We start from the raw sequence: 15,550 nt of genomic DNA on the forward strand, positions 1-15,550 counted from the left end.
CCACTGTATATCCAGAACCTTGCACAATGCCTGGCCCATAGTATGCGTTCAATAAATATTTTGTTGAATGAAGGAATGAATTATGATGATGGGGGGTGGGGGACACCAAAAAATATTCCAAGAATTCTAGCATAGATGACTGAAAGATTACAGAAGATTGGAAGTGCAGAGGAAATAATGCGTTTAAATTTTGGACTCCCCGAGTTTGAGAAGCCTGTAGTGCATTCCGGTGTACATGCTTAGGGTAATTCAACACTTAGAATTGGAGGCCAGAGAAGATGTGGAGGGCGGTGCCGGCGATGCATTGAGACTCAGTAGCAAACAAGTAGCGAGTGAGACCACCTCAGAGGAGTCAGGTTTCAAGCGGAAGACACCACCGGAAGTGACGCAGTAAACGGGGCTCAGAGCAAGGCGCAGGGCATGCTGGGAAGCTGCTGCCTAGAGCCAGGGGAAACGGGAGGAGAGGCCGCTGCAGAAAATTCAGATTCAGGTATGAAACGATCGAGGAGTGACTTGTCTCAAGAAGCCAGAAGAGAACACCAACAAAGTGGTGATGGTCCTAATTGTGAGCAGCCACACACCAGCCACAGGTAGTAGGAGTATCGAGATATCAGATTTGTTGGGGACTTTGAGATGAGCCGTTTTGAAGGACGTTGGGGAGTCGAGTCCGGTTGTAGTGGTAGTTAAACTGCTTGAGCTTGAATCCCAGTTTGTGACCCTAAGCAGGTTACTTAATCATTCTGTGTCTTAACTATATAACAGAGATGATTACCTCATAGCGTTATTGTAAGAAGTGAATATGGGGTTCAAATGCTTAGAAAAGTATCTTGCTTGCGGTCACCACTCGGTAAAATTTTAAATATTTTTAGAGGGTGCGTTGAGGAAGGTGGTGAATAGCCCTAGAGACTAATCTTCATTTGAGGTCTGCAAGACCTTTCAGAATAGAACTAAACGAACCTTTTCCACAGAATAGTGCCAAATCAAAATTGCGAATGATTTTAGGACTACGACTGAGATGCTGGGGTTTAATTCGGTGAAGATTGATTTTTCCAGAAGGTTCCAGAACTCTAAGCCCTTTGTCTACCAGGCATGCGCAGTAAGGTTGCACGCTTTTCCTCAAGCTCCACCCTTTTTCCCTGTTAGCTACAGGTCAGGCAGGTCTCCTAGCGTTCCTCGCTGGTGTTCACCTAGCCCTGGCCCCACCTCCTGGAGCAAAGAAGTCTCCCCATTGGACGCCTTAAATAGGTCTTTTTTTGCTGTCCTTGGGCACGTTGGAGAAATGGATACTTTGTTTAAATTGTCCAGCTACAAAAGCAGAGTGTTTTTTTCTTCCAAACTAAGTTAATAAGTATCAAACGAGTGAATACCTAAAGCGGACGGGAGGGTAGGGTCGGAACTGAAGAGAATTGAACTTAAGGTTGGTACATCGGGGTGCTTTTAACAGCGGACCGAGTTGCTTCCGGGAGAGAATGGGCGGGCAGAGAATTCTGTGGGTTTGGCGGGTTTCTCTGTCTTCCTAAGTATTTGATCATCCCGCAGCCAACAGAGCTGTACAGGACAGGACGCTGAGAATCCGTCCCCGGGGGAACACGCTGCTTTCAATTACCCAATGGCCACGCCCATGGTGAGTGCCCCGGCCGCGGCAGGGTGCCCGGGCGCGGGCGGCTGAGGGGAGGGGTTCTGGGGCGGGCTGGCTGCTGGTCACGTGGCCAAGCGGCGAATCAGGGTCCGGCCCGCCAGGCGCCGGGGGCGGGGCCCGCTCTCTGCAGCCCCCACTGTCCCCCGACCCCCCACCTCCAGGGCCGTGAAGTCGCTTTTCCGATCCTGGAAAGGACCCTGAGATGGGAACTAGCGAGAGTCCGGAATGTTGGGGTCTGTTGCTTATGGCTTGTAATCTAATCTTTTCTCGATCTAAATAACTTTCAGTTGCCTGAGACAGAAACGAAACTAGTTCTTCATTCAAATAATAGGCTGGGCTAGTAAATGGCTGGGGAAGAAAGTACTTAATCTTCCTGAAGGAGAAAACCGCAACAGCATTTATTTGCTTCGGTTTTAAAATCCTGTACAAACGCCGGTGAATTTTTACGTAATGTGAGGACGTTTCCTAAGTACCTAGCTTTTCAAACAAGTTCATTGAACTTATTCTATTTTTTTTCCCATTCAACTACTTTTGAATAACTTCTCGCTTGTTTCCTAATTTATTCAGTGGCAATCCGCGCCCGCCCCCCGCCCCGTGTCTCTTTTTTTTTTTTAAGGTTCAGACCGCATAATTTTTATTAAGGTAAATGTTTTGTAAAATACTGGAAGCCTAAAGTACCAGTTGCCAAGCAAAGATTATAAATTTATATTTAAAGTAAGAAAAAAAGTGAAATTGACTAATCAAGGATGAATATGTCCTAAAGTTACCTCCTTAAAAAGAATGAAAATTGGAAACTTGAGCCCTAACGTTAAAAATGTTCAAATTTATGTGGAAAAATGTGGACTGTGTATGGAGCTACAAAGTGATTGAAATAAATCATCAGCTTTTGTTGGTGATTTTGTGTTTGTGAGGGATTGGAGGGGTGGTAATGTACACTTTAATGAAATTTTTCTTGTAGGATTTTAAAACTTATGTAGATCAGGCATGCAAAACTGCTGAGGAATTTGTCAATATTTACTATGAGACAATGGACAAGAGAAGACAGGTGAGTGTTATAGACTACTACTCTTTATTAAATACCAGTTCTTTCTTTCTTTTTTTTTTCTGATCCAGCCATTCATCTGACTTGCATAAGTGATAGCTGTGTTCTTTAAAAGCACATTGCTTAAGGAAGGGTTGGTATGGCATTATGGAAGTGTGGACTCTGGAATCATACCCCAGCTTTGTGTTTGCCAAGCTCTGTGACCTTGGGCAAGTTGCTAACCTCTCTTAACCTCATTTTTTTTTAGGGTGGTAAATGGGAATTAATTTAACTACTGCACTTATCATGGGACCCAACGTATATTTACTTAAATATGTTACATTTTGTTCCTTTCCTTGTATAACAATATGGTTCAAATAGTATTAATGCTAGTGAAGGGGGTCTGCATTACAGGGACTGTTCCCTGATTTGCCCCTTTAAATTCATATATTAATTGATAATTTTCAATTAAAGCTCACAGCTGTAGCTGGCACTCACAAACAGAATCTGCATGGCTTGGATACTTTTAGTCTTCAGCAGAGCAAGTTCTGGCTTCATCAGCTTTTTTTCATTGTGATTTATCCCTGAGCCATATCTTCTAAGTAACTATTTCAGTATGTGCTCGAGAGCCTTGCCTAGGTCTCTTATCAGAATAGGACTGTGTTTTAGAGAACTTTGTCTACGCTGTAGGCACAGAAGTTAGTATCTCTAAAAACTATTTTGTTAAGGCAGAAGATTAAAAAGTTCTTGATACTGACGTTTGATGACAAGGGACAGGGGCAAGTGATGTAACAATGGACGTTTATTGTGCCTTGGTGCCTTCAAAGACAAAGTAGCCCCCCCCCAAAAAAAAAGGAAACATAGTTCATTTCCAGAGTCCAGATGTGTGTTGGCCCTTTAATCAAAGTTAAATTTTAGAGCTAAGCAAATGTGTCCTGTGACACACTAAATTCTTGTGACTGACTCCTGGGACTAAAAAGTTAACTCTTGAATTCTGCCTTATTTGAGCTTTAACTTACTTGACTTATCAAAGACACTGCTTTAGCAAGTACTCCTGATTCTTTTGAACTAAATATGCTATTTCCATAGTGGTAAGAGAAACGAATGCTTCCTAACACATACAACATGAAATGGTTCAAACATTAAATAACTCACATGTATATAAACACTAGGATTGAAGTGTACAGGTAGGGCCTGATTGACAAGTTTGTTAATTCACAGGATTAGAAAAGGGAGGGAGATTAAAACTGGTTCGGGGCTGCATGAGCTTGAAACGTGTGATCATTTAATTTATTTTAATACAGAGAGCAAAACTTTAAAAAAAAACTATCTTCCAGTTTGATACACAGTTTTCTCAGTGTGGCTAAAGTGAAATATGAAAAAAAAAGTATTTAGCTAGCTGCCTAGTTTATTAAAAGCAGGATAATGTCTATTTAAGGCCAACGTTATAAGGCACATACCTTGTTGACACTGTCTTCCCATGAGAGGGGGCAAGGGAAGGAGAGATGGAGGAATAACAATAAAAATGTTTAGATACTACCTGTAACCTTTCAATCCATTTCTATAAAATACTTACCCAGAAACAAAAAACTTTCCCTTTTTTTCTTTTTTCTTTCTTTTTAGGCACTAAACAGGCTGTATCTGGACAAGGCCACTTTAGTATGGAATGGAAATGTTGTAACAGGGCTGGAAGCCCTGACTAAGTTTTTTGACTCATTGCCTTCTAGTGAGTTTCAGGTCAATATGCTAGATTGCCAGCCAGTTCATGGTAAGATCATGGTCTTTTAAGATACTTCCTTTGTTTTCCTTTAGTGAGCAGTGAACTTTAACACCAAAAGCAGCTAGCGACTTTCAGTGGTAGAAATAATTACTTTTTTGAGCAAATTAAATATGAAGAATTTAGCTGTCAAATCAAACTTTTGGTCTTCCTTTAGATGTATCTCTCTCCAGAGGACCACTAGTAGGTTTTGGTGGATTGAGTGATTATGGCTTAGTAAAAGTCATGTGACAAACTGAGCCTTAATATGATTTTTGTTAATGGAGAGGAACGACTATTTTCCCTAAATAAATTGTTGCCTTCTGTACCTTGAAATGTCTCCAGAGAAAAATTATACCTTATCTCTGATTAATGTGTTTTATTATCTCACAACCTATTAAAATTTCATAGAAATTCACTCTGTTATGTGAAAGGATGACTTTTGGCAAGACACAATTTGATTCAAGGTAGTAGATTGATGCAGTTTATAAGATTAACCTCTAGGTGGGGTCCTAAGCATCTTAAGTAGTAGTTGAGTGTGATTTTTTTTTTCCTTTATGGTTCTTGAAAAGAAAGCTTAAGAAGCGAAATACGACAAAACTCTTTTAGAAACCCAATGAAATAATTATAAATACAGCAACCAGATGGTCCTATTCTAGATATAAGCTTTTTATTTTTAAACTTTAGAGCACCCAAAATCTTTCTGGACTGAAAATAATGTTAATATCTTTGAAATGATGATTGAGTTTTCTGGCTTTGGGTGCACATGCTCAAGATAATGTGCAAAGTAAAGGAAGTTGATGAAACTTTTTTTAGTGTTAAATTTTAGGCAGTGTAGTTTAAACCTGAAAATCTGCTTACTTAGAGAGAGAATCCAACCTCTTCTCTTTTTTTGTGTGGGTGAAGAGCAAGCTACTCAGGCCCAGGCTACAGTTCTTGTGGTGACCAGTGGAACTGTGAAGTTTGATGGAAACAGACAACACTACTTCAACCAGAACTTCCTGCTGACTGCTCAGTCTACTCCTAACAATACCGTGTGGAAGATTGTAAGCGACTGCTTCCGTTTTCAAGATTGGGCTAGTTGCTAAAGGGGGCAAAAGTCCATTCTCTTTTGGTCCATTAGTTCCAGCAGTAGAAACTTATAAGAAGTAGTTCATTGCATTGTGGAAGCATTAAAAACTAATATGTGCTGAAACTAAATTTCTTTAATATTTTTTATTCCTAGCGGCACCTTTTCTAGCAGCTGCCAGTTTAGATCATTGCCCTTAAGAGCTTTAATGTTAGTTTTCTACATGCCTTATATACGTTTCACTAATGACATTCTTACAGTAACATTAAACCCATGGTCTCTGTACTAATATACTCACTGTGAGCCCAGTGTATTGCAAAAATGAAATCCTTTTATAGTACTGTCTATGGGATATCAGCACAATGTAACTCTCTGCGAGGAAGCTGGAGTGTTTTTTTTTTTATTAGGCTAATTTTGTAGTACAACATGTACCTATTTTTGGTAAACACTGGTAATGCAGTTTAAATATGAGGCTTTTTCAAATCAGTTCAATGAACACATTACTAATTTAGGTTTACATAAGTACTCTGACATACTAGAATGGCATGTAGAGATGTTCAGTAGTCTTTTTATGTTAAGTAATGTAGGTGTTTTTTTTTATGTTGGCATGTTTTCTTAAGTGAATTAATCTACTAGAGAGGTATAAAATGTTCTCGATTGATACCTGAGTGTTAGATACAATCAGTGGCTTAAAAGCAAAACTTCTTTTTTTTGTTTGTTTTTTAATTTTTTATTAGTTTCTGCTTTATAACAAAGAGGATCACTCATACATGTACATCTGTTCCCATATCCCTTCCCTCTTGCGTCTCCCTCCCTCCCACCCTCCCTATCCCACCCCTCCAGGCGGTCACAAAGCACCGAGCTAATCTCCCTGTGCTATGCGGCTGCTTCTTAAGAAAGCTTTTTCTTGGCAGCTCCAGGTCTGTCACTTTAGATAGTAAATCGTAGTAGTACTAAGAGTTCTAATGGGAGAATGAGAAGTGAGAAGTGTAGAGATCCGAGGTTGGCCAAAAGCAAGGCGGGGTGGCCAAACGGTACACTTTTGGTACTTGTTTCTACCTCTACATTCTAAAAATGTAGCCTAATTTTAGGATTTAAGTCATTAAAGTAATAAGTACCCTAACCAAATGGTCACGAAGGCCACTTTTGTTCTAAGAATTATTTTTAAAGATTTTTCCAGTTCACCTCATACTTTTCACAGTATATGTCTCCGTTTATTCAAGAACTTATGGGGGTGAAATGTCAGCAATAAGCCTGACCCTGCAACAGGGTCCGACAGAAAAGTTGGAAACAAAGCCATCACTCCCTCTTTGGGACCCTTAACTTCTAAGTCTTCCATGTGAACTTCAGGCCAAAAGTCTCCTATGTACTGCCTACCCCCAAAGTGAGTGATTTGTTCTCTGTGTTTACACTGTCAACTGCATGGTCTTTTTACTACTTAAAATTATTTAATCTCATGATTTGTTCTTCCATATGGCATTGAGCAAATAGATCTGTTATAAAACATGTTCCTGTTATGTGGCTAACACTTTGTCTTTTTAGAGAAAACAGAACAGCAGATCTTCATAAGCCCATAAACTTCAAAAGAACCAGTTCATTCATTTTATGTCTCAACATCTAAAGAGAAATCTAGCTTTGGTTTTTGGTTAAGCTTTAAATGTTTCTCCATTCTTGAATTTATTGTTTTCATGTTTTTACACTAGGTGTGCCAGCTTTGTTTCTACATTGCAACTCAAAGTTAATGTTTCTTGTCATTTAATTTGAAAATTGGTGATTCATTTACTCTTGTCGCAAACTACACATTACATTTCTGATATATTAGCAAAATAGAATTAAGTAGAAGGGGATGGAACTGAAATTTAGACCACACCTTCCTACCTTCTTGTAGTACTGACTAAAATTTACACATTATATTCTACTCAAAGTAAGTTTATTCTAATTTTGGATTGGCTTTTTAAAACCACAGCTTTAGAAAAAATAATCAGATTGCCCAAATATTGCCCTTTCCCTTAAGAGGAACAGTTTCAAGTAAAAGTTGCATATAACAAGCAATAACTAAAATGAGTGGTTGTATACTGTTCATAAATTCAGTGTTTTAAGACTTGTATATGAGTTGCTTTTTCCAAATTCTGTATAACTTTTAAATGGCTGGAACTACTCTTACATGGACTAGACTGTATTTTTGACATGGACATATTTTTGTAACTTGAAAAAATAAAATTTGCCTTGTAAGAGTTTTCTCAAGCCTGGTTTAAGGTCTCTTGATTTTTTTAAGGCTCCAGAACAGTTGGTTGTTCCTTTTTACAATATAACGTTTTTATTAAAAATTTTAAGTTAGAATGTTGAAAACAATGGTTGACAACTTGGACTTTGTCTTTTCTCTAGTCTACCTCGTTCTTCCTCTTTTCCTACCAAATATTCACATTCCTGAGATCATCTGTTTGAAGTAACAGTGACGTTTTTGGTAAAATGTTGGAAATTTCAACCTTGAAAAACTAGCCAAAATATTATATCCAGAAGGCAGTGAAACCAAAAGTTCATTTTCAGAAAAAAAAAATGGTCCCATTAACTTTAATTCTACATTAAAAATATGTCGGCAGACACTTGAGGAGTGAGAAGAGGCAGCAGCCTTTAAAATCAGCTCCTGTATTTCATCTCTTTCAATGAGGCACGTATTTTTCACAATTTAATATCCCTGAAATTGGTGTGTTTTAAACTGATGCTAAAGCATACTTTAATTGGCCTTTTTTCTTTTCCCAGTGGTTCGTAAAATACTGATGAGTCTTACAATTGATGGCATCTTAGATTGATGAAATACAGTAATGAATTTTGCCTAGATAAAAATGGTTAGGAATCTACTTCCATGTAAATTTGTAGGCATTCGTGGAAGGAAAAGACTGTAAGCTTAAGAGGCTAATGACTCATGACAAACTCTGTCACCAAGTTATTTGCATTTCATGTCTAGCTCATAAGGCTGGAAGAGCTGCAGACCTTATTTAAGCATGTAAGTGCTTTGGTGAATTGGAATCAGCATTTTCCTAGTTTTTGGAAATTCCCTAGTAATGTATGTAATGTGTCTAAAAAGATACTCCCAATGAGGTTAAAGGGTAAATGCAGTGTTTGGGAAAGGAGCAAGAAGTCAAATAAAAGCCAAGAAGGTACCGTGAGTTCTTTTATTCTGGAATGTTGCTGGATTGACTTGCCCAAAATTACTAATGTAGGAAATTTGTTAACAGGGGACTTCATTTGCTGATTTTTGTTATAATTTGATTTAATATAGGATAGAAAAGATAAGCATGGATGTGCTTTAATATAATCTTACATATTTAGGGGGAGATGGTAGGGCATATTTAGCTTTTTTATTTAACAGTTGTCTCTACAATAAAAATATTTGATCAAAACACTTGCTACAAAACTCTGCTGTATTCTATTAAATATTTGCCCTTCTTTGTCAGATGCATCTTTCTATACAAAAAATTGCTCGGTGACTATCAGGGGGCTCTATACATCAGTCTTGCTTCCTAGAGAAGCACTAAAAAGGAACTGTAGAATATTGTTGGAATAATGTGTCAGATGGAGGGTCTTAGGATACAGACTACATCTGGGGTTGAAGTATATATACCCTCTAGATCAGTGGTTTTCAAAGTTTTGCTCTAACCCACAGTAGGAAGCGTAAAATGTCACAACCCAGTATACAAATACATGTACATATAGCAAACTAATAAAAATTATATATCAAAAATAAAACTCATGCTTACTACTTGCAATGTGTTTCTACCATTTTCTACTTCATATTATTAATTTTTAAAAATGCTGTTCATAGCCTGCTGAATTGATTTTTACAATTTCCTAATAGATTGTACCAGCAGTTTGGAAAGCATGAAAATAGAGGAAGCATAATATTTTCACCATCACTTTCTAGTGGGTGGGGCGGGTAGAGTCAGCTTCTAAAAAGTAGTGTCGTGTCAGTGATGTCACCTTGGCTTAGAAAAGATCAAAAACTTCCTCTCAGGCATGTTGTATTTGTGGAGGACCATGAAGGGCAGCCGTTTTCCTCCCATTCCTTATCTTGTACCCGAAGTTCAAAGCTAAGAAAGCAACTCTTTAGGCTAGTCTTTAGGCAGAATCTGGGAATAGGATGTGTGACAATGAAGTTGAAACAGGAAGGAGGCTGCCCTGTTTCAGATGTGCAAACAGAGAACTGAGAATGCATTCCAGCAGAACCATTTTTGAACATGGTTTCCTACCACGTGCACTGTATTTTAACCTATTTTAAGTGAATTTCATATGTTTTTTCTCTTTCCCTCCCTCCTTGGACACCCCAAACATCTGCATTCAACCCTCCCAGTTGGAAATCCCCTGGCGGTCCAGTGGTTAGGACTCCGAGCTTTCACTGCCGAGGGTGTGGGTTCAATCCCTGGTCGGGGAACTAAGCTTCAGCAAGCTGCACAGAGTGGCCAAAAAAAAAGTAGGCTATGGTGGGCTCTAAGGTGTAAATCCTGGTCCCGGTCCCAAAGGAGACCTGTATTCTAAGGCTGTTGTGTCCCTGATGTTGCTCTGTGGCCCTAGGTGAGTCACTCTGGGCCTCTGTCTTCTGCTGTTGAGTGGAGATTTGCCCAATCTGGCCCACCAGGAGGTTGTGAGGATCAAATTAGACAACAAATGGGAGAATATTTTGAAAAGTGCTAAGTGCTACACAAATACAATGGTTCTATTTTTTTTTCTTTTGCTTGGCTATTGGCTTCTCCCTCTCCCCAAATTCTGTTTCTTTTAGGTTAAAATCAATTGATCTGGACTGCTGTCCACAACCAGACACTCATTTTAAATCTTGCCACTGACTTTGCAGGACTTAACCAGCTCCACAAAAAGCCTAAGATTAGATCGATACAGATAGAGATGGCTTTAAAAAAAACTGTAAAAGGAGATTCAGGGCATTTAAAAAGAAACAAGGATAGCAATTCACAGATGTATTTTTGAGAGATCTTTCTGCAAAGGGAAAAAACATGGGCCTGAACATTATTGATTCCAGTTCTCTTACTCAAGAGCAAGATATCAGCAACAGGAGTCTGCAACATTTACCAAGTGCAGGTGCTGCAGTCCACCTTGGAGCCCCGAGCTGCCTGACGTGGCCAGCCTGCTCTTTTCCCCAACATTTTGTGTCAATTCTGAAAGTGCCTTTGGGAACGTTTTCTCTAATAAGCTCATCTGTCCATCAGTGGCACCCAGGATTCCCAGTGGTCCAGGTCCAATCTCATTCATTGGCTCTGGATGTGGCTTGTGCAAAAGGCAAGCCTGGGAGAAGGGACCAGAAGAGAAATTAGGTGGGGGGAGGCGGAGGGGCAGTTGGATAATTTTGCCTTCCAAACAACTGAAAATAAAAGGGGAGGAAGTGGGAGAGAGAAACCAGAAAATTTAGCCTCCCTTGGATAGGAAATTTATAATCACTGCATGGCAGTTAAGGAAGCCCTTACATCTTAGAATAAGAACTGCAGCTAAAATATACATATATACATATGTATGTGTGTGTGTATACACACACACATACACACACACACACTTACAAATCCCTGGGAGACCAGTGGCAAAACTAGTAATGGGGGACCTCCTTCCATGTGCCCCTTTCTCCCAACCTTCTGGGGCCCTACATTGTTATGCTTCCCAAGATCCCCGGAGTTTCAAACCCTGGCCCTATCCTGCCATCCCCTCAAATCCCCCTTCCCATCCCATCCAAACTACTTGCCCTAAGAACCATTCTCGCAGTCTCCACCCTCCGCTTTCAAGTTAAGTTGGTTAACTCATAAACTCACCATGGAGATGTTTGGCTTTTGTGTCTTGCGGTTGTATGTTGTCTGGAAGCAGCTGGAACAATACCATAACTCAAAGGAATGGCTTACTAATCTTGACTCTTCAGACATATATTTTGTGTGTGAGGGATGGGAGGAGTTTGATTTGAAGATCAGAGGGACTTTTGGTGCCCCCAAACTATACTTTGCAGAAGGCGAACTCATATATGTCATTTATCGTGGAATATAAATTAGCCCAGCATACAAGCACCCAAATAACTTACTGATTATATGTTGTTTTTGACTCCTATTCACTGTGATAAATGGTTTTCATTCCACTACTGCTGTCTCACCTAGTTGTCAGTGGGCTGAGAACACTCCCAAACCCCATTTCTGCCCCATGCTGCTTATGAGACTGCAGAGGCCCTTTGGCAGTAGCCAAAGAAAACTCTAGAAGGTAGTTTGGTGTGAGCAAATGGGTCTGGACTCTAGAGTCAAAGAGACCTGGAGGTGAATTACAGACTTGCCAATTGCTAGTTGTGTGATCCTTCAGCAAGTTTCTAATCCTCCACCAGAGCCTCCACTTCCTCATCTATAAAAGGGAGATAATAATACTTACATTGCAAGGTTATTGTGAGACCCGAATTAGATACAGCTGTACTGTGCTTGGTACACAGTAATAATATAGCTGACCATCATTAAGCACTTACATGTGTCCGGCTGTGCTGAGCACCTCACATGCATTATTATCTCATTTGACCTCAAATTAGCCTTATGAGATAAGTATTATTGTCATGACCATTTCACAAATGAGGAAATTGAAGCTTGGAGAGAGAGTCACTTGTCCAAGGCCACTCAGTGGCAAAGACAGATTCAAAACCAGGCCTTTATGATTCTTAACCATCATGATATCAGAATTATAGGCACTTCACCAATGGTAGCAATTGCTATAATTGCTATGTTGTACATTCTTAGAGCCAAGCCTGAGGGAGACTTAGCTGCCCTTGCACTCGGTGTATATATGGCCCACTCATCATATATCTTGTCAACATCTTATTCCTTACCTCCCTGGATGGAAGGCTCCTAGAGCCAAAGGTAAACATGGAGAAGCATGTTCACTATATATATCTCAATTGAGGGTGAAGCTTGGGCTAATATCTGGAGGGGAAAATACAGCAGTACAAGATGGAACCCCCTTTCACCCCCACTCCTTGTAAGGTAGAGGAAACCAGTCCAGGTTGCAAACCCTGTCTTGGAAGTGTCACAAGGTGTTGCCTCAAATTATCTAGGCTGATCTGCCTAGATAGGACCATGCTGGCAGTTTTCTTGGTGGTTAGAAAAGGTTAGAGGTTGTGGCAGCTAGGGACATGGCTCAATTCACCCTTCAAGAAAGAATTCCCCGGGATTTCCCTGGTGACGCAGTGGTTTAGAACCCACCTGCCAATGCAGGGGACGTGGGTTCGAGCCCTGGTCCGGGAAGATCCCACATACCGTGGAGCAACTAAGCCTGTGCGCCACAACTATTGAGCCTGCGCTCTAGAGCCTGTGAGCCACAACTACTGAAGCCCACGCACCTAGAGCCAGTGCTCTGCAACAAGAGAAGTCACCGCAATGAGAAGCCCGAGCACCGCAATGAAGAGTAGCCCCCGCTTGCTGCTACTAGAGGAAGCCCACGCGCAGCAACGAAGACCCAATGTGGCCAAAAATAAAATAATAATAATAATTAATAAATTTATCTTTTAAAAAAAGAAAGAATTTGCCTTTCAGCTGTGAGGAAGACAGTTACCTGACAGACCCCACCTGCAGTGCCTGCAGGATCTGCTGCAGTATTTGAGCTGAAGCCATGCTCTTCTGGGCCAGCCTCTAGCCAATGACTGAACACAGCGAGGATGCTCAAGCCTGGCCATTTCAACCCTTTGCAGAACTTCTCTAATGAACTATCTTTCCTCTGCAGCTCTCCCCTAGATTGGCCAAGACTTTCAGATCCACATCACAGGCCTGCCCAACTCTGCTTTTTTCCTTCTTTCCTCTCACGAGGGTCAGATACCTATCAATGTCTGGAGACTACCCTGCCCAACGCTGTTTCCTCCCTCTTTATCTTTCACAAGTGTTAACCCCCAATAAACCTCTCTTATTCCTAACACCCTCTCAGCATCTGCTTCTTAGAGAACCCAAACTGACCCAGGGAGTTTTGTTGCCTGTCCTTTGCCGAATTGAAGCACTGATCAATCTTGAGAGTGAGTGTCTGGTGGCTTCTCAGGCAGATATCCTAGTAGCCTGCTTGACCGTTGCCATGGAAACTTCCACAGGCAAGGGGGAAAAAGAAGGAGACGAGGACTCTTTGTAAAACCCCACACCCAGCCTGTGGGAGAGGCTCCACAGCCACTTGGGCAGAAGCCTTGGGGTCCTGGCCAATCACATTTGGCCTTGTGAGGGTTGGAGTTGAAGAGGAGATGGAGAGATACTTAGGCTGCCCAGGCCTAGAATACAGAGGCAGGGAGATGGCGGATGGGGAGGGGAAGGCTGGGGATTGGGAGTGTATGGCCCAGATAGCATTGTTAGTATCTATCTATCCATCTATTTATCTACCTATCCATTTATCTATTTATCTATCGAGAGAACATAAGGAATTGGCTTACACAATTATGGAGGCCGAGAAGTCCCAAGGTCTGCAGTAGGCAAGCTGGAGCCCCAGGAGAGCCAATGGTATAGCTCCAGTCCAAGTCAGAAAGTCTGAGAACCAGAAGAGCTCATGGTATAGGTTCCAGTCCAAAGGCCAGCAGGCCCAAGACCCAAGAAGAGCCAACATTTCAGTTTGAGTTCAAATGCAGGAGAAGACCAATGTCCAGCTCAAACAGTCAAGCAGGAGGAGTTCCCTCTTACTCAACATTTTTGTCTTATTCAGGCCTTCAACTGATTGGATGATGCCCACCTACATTAGGGAGGGCAATTTGGTCTACTAGTCTACCAGTTCAAATGTTAATCTCATCCAAAAGACCTTCACATACACACCCAGAATAATGTTTGACTAAATATAAGGGCACCACATGGCCTAGTAAAGTTGACATATAAAATTAACCATCACACCATCCTTTCTAAAAAAGGCACTTCCCACATCACTCTCTATCACCCTTCACCACTTAATTTTGTTTCAGGGCATTTTTCACCACTGATACATTATATATCTCAATTTTTACTCTTTGACTCCACTCATTGGAACGTAAGTTCCAATAAGGCAGAGACTTTGTATATTTTGTTCACTGCTGAATCTCCAGAAGCTATTACAGTGCTTGGCATGTAGTAGCTTCTCACTAAACATTTGTTCAATAAATGAACAGTCAAGGTTAAGCATTAGTGAGTATGACAATTTATAGTGTTTGATCTGTGAACTGCCACTTCGTGTCCTTTGCCTGTTTTTCCACTGAAGTTTTTTTTTCTTTTTCTTGTTGATTTTTATAAGAGTTCTTTAGAGAAAATGGATATTAACCCTTTGTTACATGCCTGACAAATGTTTTCTCCTTTCTGTCACTTACCTTTTTACTTTGTTTATACCTTTGGCCATGTGGACGTTTTCTGTTTTTTATCTGGTCAAACATGGTACTCTTTTCTTTTTTAACTTCTGATGTTCATAGTAAGCTTAAGACAGTATTCCCTACCCCCAAATTATAAACGTAGCCTCTCATATTTTCTTCAAGTGCTTATATAGGTTTGGGGATATCTGTTTTCCTTGGGCTTTTATAAAGTTTAGATTCATCTGAGTTTTTTGAACCTTTTTCACTAGGTATATGCTGTAAGGTAGAGATCTATTTTTGTATTCCTATTTTAGGAGAATGCATGTAAGGATCAAAGACATAAGTGGGCAGCAAACACTGAGTTCATGATTCCCATAATGGACCTTCCTGCCAATCTGTGCCCTGGGGAGAAGTGAGCTATCTTCACCCACCACCACTTTTTTCTGAAGTTAGTTTAGAAACCAAATGATTAGGAAGCAAAGGCACCAGTTTTCCTTCATTCTCCAACAATGCTGAAAAGCTTTGGAATACAACTCTGGACAGAGGAAAGGCAGATGTTTCATTAGCATAATATATGCGGTCCACTCCCAAGTACCTGTCTTTCCCTTACACCTGTCCTCTGAGCTCCAGTCTCATATATTGAATTGTCTGATTGGCATCCCTTCTTGGATGGATAATCACCATATCTAACTTATCATGTTCAAAATTGAACAAACCTGCCTCTCCCCCGTGCATGGTACCACTGTTGACTTAGTTGCTCATTCAGAAAC

General features: G+C 40.6%; 1 protein-coding gene across 3 annotated transcripts; it reads left to right on the forward strand.

Moving 5' to 3' along the window:
- The first annotated feature begins 446 nt into the window (after positions 1-446).
- NXT2 (nuclear transport factor 2 like export factor 2) lies at positions 447-7,729 on the forward strand. 3 transcript variants are annotated; one of them, XM_082608950.1, is made up of 5 exons: positions 447-590; positions 1,540-1,624; positions 2,598-2,684; positions 4,284-4,428; positions 5,323-7,729. In XM_082608950.1, the coding sequence occupies exons 1-5, from the start codon at positions 493-495 to the stop codon at positions 5,502-5,504; spliced, it is 597 nt and encodes a 198-aa protein (XP_082465076.1). In that variant the 5' UTR covers positions 447-492; the 3' UTR covers positions 5,505-7,729. The 3 variants fall into 3 exon arrangements, with proteins under 3 accessions (XP_082465076.1, XP_082465077.1, XP_082465078.1); XM_082608951.1 differs by lacking the exon at positions 447-590 and adding an exon at positions 1,258-1,417; XM_082608952.1 differs by lacking the exons at positions 447-590; positions 1,540-1,624 and adding an exon at positions 1,677-1,872.
- The last annotated feature ends 7,821 nt before the right edge of the window (positions 7,730-15,550 follow it).

The sequence above is a fragment of the Mesoplodon mirus genome (assembly GCF_964341445.2).
Source record: "Mesoplodon mirus genome assembly, chromosome: X".
Taxonomy (NCBI): domain Eukaryota; kingdom Metazoa; phylum Chordata; class Mammalia; order Artiodactyla; family Ziphiidae; genus Mesoplodon; species Mesoplodon mirus.

Bases quoted from the DNA above. Each gene is read 5' to 3' on its own strand.
- NXT2 (XM_082608950.1), top strand. From the start codon at position 493: ATGAAACGATCGAGGAGTGACTTGTCTCAAGAAGCCAGAAGAGAACAC. The intron at 591-1,539 runs GTAGTAGGAGTA...ATCATCCCGCAG, and splicing joins CAGCCACACACCAGCCACAG to CCAACAGAGCTGTACAGGAC. The intron at 4,429-5,322 runs GTAAGATCATGG...GTGTGGGTGAAG, and splicing joins AGATTGCCAGCCAGTTCATG to AGCAAGCTACTCAGGCCCAG.